General features: G+C 53.7%; 1 protein-coding gene across 5 annotated transcripts in view; it reads left to right on the top strand.

The window, feature by feature from the left end:
- Positions 1 to 1175: 1175 nt before the first annotated feature.
- The window catches only part of BCL11B (BCL11 transcription factor B), a gene marked incomplete at its 5' end in the record, with an annotated part of 93160 nt that continues 84547 nt past the window's right edge, over positions 1176 to 9788 (top strand). For all 5 annotated transcript variants that reach the window (XM_080707373.1, XM_080707372.1, XM_080707370.1 and 2 more), the window contains one exon: positions 1176 to 1233. In XM_080707373.1, the coding sequence (XP_080563499.1) occupies positions 1176 to 1233 (58 nt within the window). The remainder of the gene's footprint in view (positions 1234 to 9788) is intronic.

The following is a 9788-nucleotide window of genomic DNA, read 5'->3' as shown; positions in this document are numbered from 1 at the left end:
TTTGAGCAGTCGGGGCTCGGGGATAAGAGGGGCGCACAAAACCGCGGTTTGCACGTGTGGCCGGCTGGGGCTGCGGGTGTGCGCACGGGCGAGTGTGTGTGTGTGTGTGTGTGCGCGCGCGCGTGTCTCTGCTTTCTTGTTCTCTTGCAGGGTACAATGTTAAAAAGCCACCGCTAGTCGCCCCCAGTGCTCCGACTCGCTGGGTCTTTTTGTCTCTAGTGCAGATTAAACGTCACGTCCGCACTTGAACTTGAATTTATCCCATTGTACAGAGGCAGCCCCAGCCATAGAGAGACCGAGAGCTCCCAGCGAACCCGGACTCCGCCATCTTCACGTGGCAATCCCTAGCTCCCCGCCGGCCCCGCACCGGCCCGCGCCGCGCAGCCCCGCTCCCCCGGGCCGCGGCGCCGGAGCTCGGGGCGCGCTCGCGGGACCCGCAGCCCCGGCCGGCGCCGCCTGCCAGGTGGACGGGGACGGAGCGGCTCCCGGAGTCCCCCAGAGCCTCGCCAGGGTCAGTCTCCGAGAAAAAAACCCAGGCGGCCCGCAGGAAACCCACCAACCAGCGAACCGCGGCAGTTTTACATTGCTTTGCTTTTTTTGAGGGGGCGGGGTGAGGGGGTACGAGACAAGTCCCCAAGTTTTCTTTGCTTTTTCTTCTTCTTCTTCTTTTTTTTTTTTAATATTTGTTTGCATTTTTTCCTCTTCCCCCCTCCTGGTGGCCGTGCGCTGCTTTCCACCTATTAGACCCTTAAAGAAAGTGTCAGGGGCCGGTGCAAAATCCGGTTTAAGTTCCAGAAGACATTTAGAAGTCCGAGAGGCCAAGCAGTTTGAAGAAGTGTAAGGGATTTTTTTTTTTTTCCTGCAAAAGAATATATTTTCTTAAAAGAAACCAGACAGCCCGCGGCAAGCAGAGCAGCCTTTTTTTTTTTTTTTTGGCCTTTCCCATTTTAGATCGAGAGGTCTCTCTCTCTCTCTTTTTTTCCTCTTTTCTTCTTTTTTGCAAACAAAACAAAAAACAGCGTAGAAGAAAGCGCAAACTAAAGAAGAGGAGGAGGAGGAAGGCAGGGCGAGAGAGGAAGGGGGAAGCCTCAGCAGCCGGGGCGGCGGCGGCCGGACCCCCTCCCGGCCCGCATCGGTGCAGCTCTCCGGGCGATGCCAGAATAGATGCCGGGGCAATGTCCCGCCGCAAACAGGGCAACCCGCAGCACTTGTCCCAGAGGGAGCTCGTCACCCGTAAGTGTGCGCGGGGCCGGGGCCGGGCGGGGGCCGGGGCGGGGGCGCCGCAAAGTTTCTCCGGGGCCGGGGCCGGGGCGGGGGCGCCGGCGGGGCGGGCGCGTGCGGCTCCCCGCGCCGGGCTGGACGCTCGCCCCTGCAGCGGCGTGTGTGGCGGCGGCGGCGCCGGTGGCGGGGTTTGGAGAGGAGGGGGAGGGGGCCGGGAGCGAGGGGGAGGGGAGCTGGAAGCGGGGAAAAGTTGGCGAGCGCGTGGGTCCGCGCCGACGGCGCGGGCGGAGGAGGCCGGGGTGCGCTCCGGCCCCCGGGATGGGGGGCGCGGGCTCCGGGCTCCGGCGCTGCGCCCGGCCGGCGGGGCGCGGGCCGCGCGGGTCCTGGGAGTCCTCCTCCTCCCCGGCTCTGGCTATTTGCAAAAGAATCCAGCTGCGCGGCGGCTTGCCGGGCACCGGCACCCCCTCCCCATTTCCCCACCTCCGTCTCCTGGGACCAGCTTGTCTGATTTCCCCCACTCCATAGGAAAAAAAAAAAAAAAAAAAAAAAAGGTGTGTGGGGGGGGGCGACGGAGCTGGTGAAAAACCCTTGCCACGTTAAAAAAACAAAACGTTAGGAGTGGGAAGGGAAGGATGCGCTTGTAAAATAGCAAAGATTTAAAAAAAATGTAAAAGGAAGGAGGAAAAACCTACCAGTCCCGCATCCATCTATCTCAGTATCCCTCCTCTCCCTTATCTAAACAAGACAGGCCAGTGGCGGGGCCGCAGAGCCGGCCGCCGCGCCCGGCGCCCCGGCTGGGTTTATTTAGAGGAGGCGAGCGGGCGGCCCAGGTGGGGCGGTCGGCGCCCGGCCCTCCGCCGGCCAGGTCGGCTCGCCGCTCCAGCCCCGGGCCGCCGCCTCGCCGGCCTTCCTGCCGCGGTGCCGGGGCGCCGTTGCTTTATTTTCATTTTTATTATTATTTTTAAAAATTTTTTTCTACTGCAATAGAAATAAAACATCCTCTGGGTGCCATCGAGACCGCGGGCAAGTTGTCTTCCTTGCAGTTCCCCGGCGCACCTCGCCGAGGCTGGGGCCGGTCTCCCCGCGCGGAGCTGGAGAGGGCTGCGCGCTCCGCCGCCGCCGAGGACTGGCTGCCCGGCGGCCGAGAGCCGAATATTTATGTTATATTTTAAAAAATTTAAATAAATAAATAAATATATAAAGGGGCTCTCCCCTCCTATGAAAACCCAGCACGGGAGCCGTCTGCCAGAGCGATTGCTGTTGCCATCATCTCTCCTTTGTTGCCACAGATACATTAGTAAGAATTTGTGGATTTTTATCGGCATCATCATCATTATTATTATTATTGTTTGGGGCGGGGGGTGGAATAGACATTATAGTGGGTTTCTTGGGAGAGGGATGCCCTTTTTGGAGGAGGGGAGAGAACCTCTCTTTTATTTTTTGCTATTGTAACATCAAAGGAGACTCGCGGGTTTGCATTTAAAACAAAATATTTTGCAAGCTGATTCCCGCCTGGTATGGTCAAGGTTCTTTTTTGCCAGTTGACATTTCGTTCTTTTCCCAAACCACTGCAGTCGCTTATTCTATACCCCCCCCCCCTTAGATGGGATAGTTGCTAAAACGTCTGTACTTTAGATACCTTATTTCTCTTGGAGGCAGTTTGCCCCATGGAGCCTCTGTCTAATTGCAAGGGTTGTTTTGGAAGAGGGGAGACATTGGGGGGGAGGGCTGGGGAAGGGGGAAATGTTGGGGGTGCATTACCGAACTGGCAGCCTAGACAGGAGCCAGGAGCCTTTGCAGTTGTGTGTAAGGGGACAGAAGCAGGTAGGTTCACCCTGCGTCCGCCATCCTCTCCTGACATTCCGGGACACCAGGAGAATGCCCTGGCCAGAGGGCTGGCGGCAGCTGGGCACAGGGGCGAGGGGTGCCTGCTGCAGATCGGTCCATCCTTCATTTCCTCGCCTCAGCCTTGCTCTGAGCCGCTGGGCAAAGCCAGCTGACGCTGAGCCTGTAGCTGAGAGGAAGGAGGCCAGGGGCCAGGCAGCACTGCCTGTCTTGCAGAGGCACCAGGAGCCCAGGTTCGAGCAGGGCTTTCAGCAGGAAGAGTGGTCCAACCAGTTCTCAAGCTACTTATCATCCCAAAGCAGCTGACTTCTTCTTCTGTCCTGTGTCACCCGGGAGGAGGAGATGGGAGCAGCAGCAGAAAGGCTGGATTTTCTGCAGGAGCAGAAAGGCCTGGGGACCGCTTCTCCAAGAGCCAAGCGGAGCAGGGTGCTCTGGGGCCCTGGCTAGCAGAACGGGTGCTGTCTCGGCCCCCACTCTGGGTTCCCATTAGAGCTTTCAAATGTGAAGGAAGCCGCCTGAAACGTGGCGCATCCAGAGGAGTTGGGTGCAGCCTGCAGGCCTGGGGGCAGCGGCCGTAGGTGCTTTAGGGACCATGATGTAACCTAGGATACCTGCTGGCCTGGGAGCAGCACAGCACACAGATAGCATGCGAGTTCTTGGTGGAGGGTAGGGCTAGCTGAATTTGCAGGCCGGGCCGATGGGAAGAGGAGAGGGTATAGAGAAGAGTGGGAGACTGCTGGAGATGCAACCTGGGGTTCTGGTTTCTTTCAAAATGTTTGACCCAGATGGATATGGCTTTTAAAACCGGAGGACAGACACCAGGATGAAGGGAAAGCAAACACAAACCAAGACAGTAGCAGTAGTGGACAGGGAGGTGAGGGCCAGGGGTGGCCAGGCAGAGGGGTTGGGTCAGAGCCTGCGGCCCGCACAGGGCCGGGGCGAAGGAGGGACTGGTCCTTGGAGGAGGCTGAGGCTTTCCAAAGAAACAGAATCAGATGTCTATGGTAAATCGCCCAACTCCAAATGAACTCAATGCATTCACAACAACCCACCAACAGGTTTTCTTGGCAGATGAGCGATTTTCAGTAGGAATTCAGGGTTTTGCAAAACAGCCCGAGACCCAAGATTTGATGGGGAGGTTATGCTAACGGTGTTAGCTAATTCCGCGGTTGCCTTTCAAATTAGGTTTTGTTCTGGTTGTGTGTTTTGAAGGTGGCTGTGCTCACAATTATCTTAACTCCCCAGGGTAAAGCGGATCTCCAATGGTCCTTTCAAAATTGGGCCTCTGATAAAGTTCATGACACAGGTCTTCTTTTTTTTCTCTCCCCCCACCCCCCCGTCTTCTTTTTGGGCAGTTGGTGGGGGCAGTGGAGTTTGTCTCCCTTTTGCACAGAGGGAGCCCCGTATCATTAGAAGTGTGATATATCAGCCCCTTTGATTCCACGGGAGAATAAAAATGTGTTCATCCAAGGTGTTATGCCAGGCGGATTTTATTCATTTGTAATTCACACCTGAGAGACAACAGCCGTGAGCATATTTTAACAACCCCTAATATTTTTAAAGGGTATTTTTTCCCTACCTGAAGATTTTTGTATATATGCATATTTTATTATTTATTTATTTATTTATTTATTGGAAGGAGGGAGAAGGGTGCTGCTATCTGCCTGCGCCTTGGTCTTGGCGATTTTTCTCTGGCCTTCAAAATATTTTGGGGGCAGAAAACGGATTATTTCTCCAGTCCTGGCTGGAATGCAGTCGCTTCTGTGAAGTGGGCTTTAGAAATGTCAGTGGGGGCTGGGGCCGGAGACTTGGGGGCAATGGATTGCTGCGTCCTGGGTAGGACTCAGCCGGTCCCCCTTCACCCCAGGGAGGCCCAGCTTCGGGTGCACCTGACGATCGATAATGAGGATGAGGTCTCAGGTGAAATGAAAGCCTGTCAGAGAGTCCTGTGGCGGATCCCGGCTTCCGGCTGCGGACTGCAGGGCTTCTAGCTCCTTATGAGAACTGAACTCTTGGCACTCCAGGGTTCTGCAGCTTCGAACACGGCTTGTACCCGCCTCCTCTCACCCCGCTGCATCTCCTGTCTCCACTGCCTTGCATTCTCTGTTGCTTGTTGTGATAAAATACTTTCCAAAATAAACTTTCAATGGAATTGGCTTTGGGTTGCTGGCAAGCCTGCGTCGCCGCGCCGCGCCTGGCGCCGCTCGGCAGCTAGGGGGCGCTCGGTGCCCGTGGCATGGCTGCGGCCGCCCGGCTCCCGGGGCTGGGCTCGGCTTTCAGCAGCCGCCGCAGCGGTTTACGTTGCTGCAAAATGTCTTAAGTGTGAAGTTGTAATATTGATTTTCCTGCAGAGGGTTCGTGCCGGACAAAATGAGAGTATAAGTTTGAGAAATCTATTTTCAAGCCATCACCGTTGATTCACAAGCCTTTGCTTGGCACGCGGGAGGCACTTTCTTTTTCTTTAATTTTTCTCTCTCTTTTTTTTTTTAAGAATTAAAATGATTAGTTTTGAATGGGTCTGTTTTCTCCGATTTGCCCTGTGGTCTTGATGCTCTGAAAATTCCGTCTGTTGTTAAGGTGTTTGCGAGGCGCCCAGGGGTCTGGGGAGCGTGTGCGTCAATCATTTGGGGTAAGACTTGTCCACCATTCCCTTCTGTGCTGCATGTCACAGTCCGGGGAACACCAAGAACTGCTGCTGGGGGGAGTCGTATCCCTAAAACAGCTGCAGGAATGGAGATCCTTTTAGCTCTGATTTTATAACACCTGGATTCCATTTATTAGTTACGTTCCTGTTGTACAAAGGAAGATAGCACTGTTCTCAAAAGATGTAAAATGCCAACTCAAATAACGTGTGAAACTTTGTTTGGAAGGAACGCGAGCTTGTCAGAGCCAGTGTTGGGAATACCTTTCCCCCCAGACAAGTCACCTTCGTGGCTGGCGTGTAAGGAGGCTCCGTCTCCCCGAAACATGCCATCGAGTGCTGGGGAATGTGTGTGTTTGGACCACAGGGTTTCTAGGTTTGGAAAGGCTTTCCCAAGTTCCAGGAATTCAGGGACGGCACCGTGAGCCCGCGTCTATTGCCCGAGTTCTGCATCTGAGCAGGAGAGGCTGCCCCGTGACAGGAAAAGAGTGCTTTCTTCTAACCTGAAAGAGAAATAAATTAGGTCAGACAAAAGCCTAGCGCTGTCATCAGCTGTAGAAAGAGGGCCAGCCATTTATCTGATGATTTCTCTGCTGCATTTAATGTCCGAATCCAGCCTGTAGTAAGCCCGGAGCGGCAGAGGGCTCCTCCGGCCGCCCCAGGGCTGGATAGGGATGGTCGCCTGGTAGGCAGGGGCCGGCATGGGCTCCTGGCCTGCCAGCAGAAGACCCTGGCCAAATTCAGCTGAGAAATCCCCGGTCCTTTGCCTCGGAACCCAGGGGAGCTTTGCAAGCTGTGACCACGGACATGGTTGTGCAAGGAAAAAGCCTATTGGGGGTAGGGGAAAATGGGGACCTAGGGCCTTGGCTTCTGGGGACCCCACTCCTTCAAAGGGAGGGCCCTCAGGCTGCTGCCCCTGGAGGCCTCACCTTTAGCTGAAACGCTCCAAGGACTTTGGCCATCAGAATAGCGCTGGTGTCAGATGGAGGGAAGGCGAGGGAGATAAATGCCTTTTGGGGACCGTGGCCCGTGCCACGTGGGGAAAGCGATTGACACTGTCTGAGGCCGCTTCTCTGAAGCCCATGATAGATGTTGTCACACTTAGATGTCTTAACGGGGAGAGGGCACAGAAGAGTGCCAGAGAGGATCGTCGTCCCAGGGAGGAACGACCCTGTCATCCAGCTGCTCGGAGTATGGCTTTGTTACGTTGCCAACCCCGTTTATTTACTCACATGATCCGACTTGGGGTCTTGGGTGTTCTGTCTTCTCCCTGAATTCGTTTCCTCAAATCTGCCTCCCAGCCCCAGGGAGCCAGATACAGGGCCCTTTCTGTTTCTATTTTGTACCCCGTTTTTCTACCCGCTCCCCCAAAACAGCCATCTGTGGAGTACCTCTCTTGAGCAGTAGGCTTTCCCAGGATGCGTGTAAAAAGCAGGCTATTTGGAGACGGGAAAGCAGAGGGACACACTTCCTGGTCCTCGCTCCGAGCCGCCCAGGGGGTGAGCACAGCAGCCTCGCTTTTACTGGTAAAAGTGACATTAGATGGCGTCTTGATGGATGACGCTACGTTCATGGGGACTCTTGTCCGGCATTTTGACACACGCAGTCTTTTTGTGCAGTTGCCGAAATTCAAGAAATTCACTTTTTTTCTTTTTTCTTTTTTTTTTTTTTTTTTTGCTTTCTCTGTGGCAGCTGATAATTTGCTTGGGTGTTGAATTAGCCAGCCAGCCTGAGCGATTTTACCGTAATGAAATCCCAGACCACACAAAATTAAGTAACTTCAAAGTAGAGAGAGAGAGAGAGAGAGAGAGAGAGAGAGAGAGAGAGAGAGAGAGAGAGAGAGAGAAAAAATACAAAATCCTGTGTTTTACATAACTTTTTTATGATCCCCTTCCACGGAACTGCTGAAATACAAATACATTTGTGGAACATTCTAATGAGCTCTCTAAACCAACACACAGCAATGAGTCAAAAAAGTTGAATGCCAATGGTGTTGTGATTAACATGTGCGTCCAGTGGGTGAGCTGCTGAGGATTTCTAAAAAACTGGGGCTGTGTTTAAATTTCTACCTTGGAAATGAGATGCTAGAAGCTACTTTCGCCCCTGCTGGGCTCCGAGAGACCGAGTTCTGCAGCCTGGTGGTCCAGCAGACCCTATAGGCGTCCTTTTTTTTTTTTTTTTTTAAATTTTCTGCTTGCACCTTTGAAAAAGCATGACGCTAAATAAAACAAATCTCTTCATTTGGCCGCAAAGAATGCTTTCATATCGTCATTATGAGCCCCATTGTGGCTCCGAAGATTTAAGACATTTGCAGTTGTATAGAAGAATGTGTTTAGAAGGTTTTTCTGTAGCGGTAAATCATCTTCTTTTTTTTCCTCCGCTCTTCCTTTAAGGCAGCTATTTTATTTATCAAAACAGCACTAGGACACTTCATTCTTCAGTATCATGGACTTAGCTTTTTATTTATAACTTCTTCGAGATGGCCAGGATCTGTGAATACACCTGAAGGCTGATTCCCACATTGACTTGTTTTTTCTGTCTTGGGTTGGTGAGACCCAGATTCCTGAGTTCTGGGTTTTTATTTTATTTTATTTTATTTTATTTTGGGGGGGGGTCCTGGAGAAATGTGTGCAGTGGGAGAGGAGAGGAGGTTGGACTAAGCTTGTGGAACGATTGAGAATTTTACAGGGAAGCTGTTCTTAACTGCCCAAGCTCACCCTGGTTCGTCCACACCAGGCTGGAGTTTTGCAAGACAGTCTGAGCCATTTAACCTAGCATCAACCAAACTAGGGCTGGCGAGGTTCTCCCTACGGCCAGAACCTCTTTACCAATCAGAAATCCCCACCTTCCTGGAACGCGGGCAAGAAACTGTCCCCCGCTGGCCGAGCAGGCTGGGACCTGGTCATTTTCCCCAGAAGAGGAGAAACCCACATTGGTCAGCATCTTTTGTGCTGGCCGACTCCTCTCCAGCTTTCTCCCAGGTGTCAGAAATGGTGAACATTTTATTTTGAACCTGGGCTGTTTGGCCCTGTGGGCCCATCTCTCCATGGATATGGCAGGACTGTTGCACCTGGGGCGGGCCAAACCCTCAACCTACCAGGAGGAGCGTGGTCAGGGCAGAGCAGGCGCATCTGCACAGGCTGCCCTGTGCCCTTCCCCGGCGGGCATCCCGACCCTTGGCGGCCTGTGGACTTTCTTCCCAACACCCACCTGGCTCTTCTCCCCTCCTCTGCCTGCTACTTCATTATTCTCTCAGTTGGGAGAACTTCACAGAATCTCTTGTGGTGCCTCTAAGTGTCATCTGGTCATAGATTATTTTCTCCATCAGGGATTGATTCCTGCTCTGCCCCCATCCTCCCCTCCGCCCCTTCCCCGTGGTGGTTATTTTCCCCTGGATCCGATAAATTAAAAATTGATGGCAGCTCAGAAAGTGTTGCGCTCTGTCGAGTGTGTGGCGTGCTGGTGTCGTTCCTGCGGCGCCCGGAGTCTCAGCGCCTCCCTGAACGTTCACGAGGAAGGGAAGGAACGATCCCTTTGCAGATTACGGGTGCAGCGGGCTTGCTCACAGGCGCCGGCTTCGCAGGAAGCAGGTGTGAAGCTTGCAGCGGCTGCAGTGCTCGGGCGGAGGGATGCTGAACATTTCTTGTAAACATGAGCGCACATCACGGTGGCGGCTGTGACGTTGGTGGCACACGATTTTAAGAGCCTGGCGTCCCTGCCCCCACATCCCCCCTGTACCTCCACTACCGAAATAATAATTCTACGTATGTTTCTCCTGGACTGTGGGTTAGCCCATAAACACAGAGATGTGGATTTGACGTGACAAATCGGAGTAGAGGGGAACTGGGGTCCATGTGTGATATATGGAGCAAGCGTGTGTGCGTGTGTGTGCGTGTGTGTGTGTGTGTGTGTGTGCGTGTGTGTGTGTTGCCATGCAGCAGTGTACACGCCCTGTGCTCTGGGGACAGCTGGCGACCGACCTGTTGGCTGGAATTCCCCATAGGGCAGGTGCAGGGGCAGTTGTTAGCCGTGGACCAGGGCGGGCGGGGCCCTGGGAGTCTTACATGTCAGAGACTAGTTA

This window comes from Muscardinus avellanarius, assembly GCF_963383645.1.
Source record: "Muscardinus avellanarius genome assembly, chromosome: 12".
In the NCBI taxonomy this organism is placed as follows: Eukaryota; Metazoa; Chordata; class Mammalia; order Rodentia; family Gliridae; genus Muscardinus; species Muscardinus avellanarius.
This window is presented reverse-complemented; position numbering and strand designations above follow the sequence as displayed.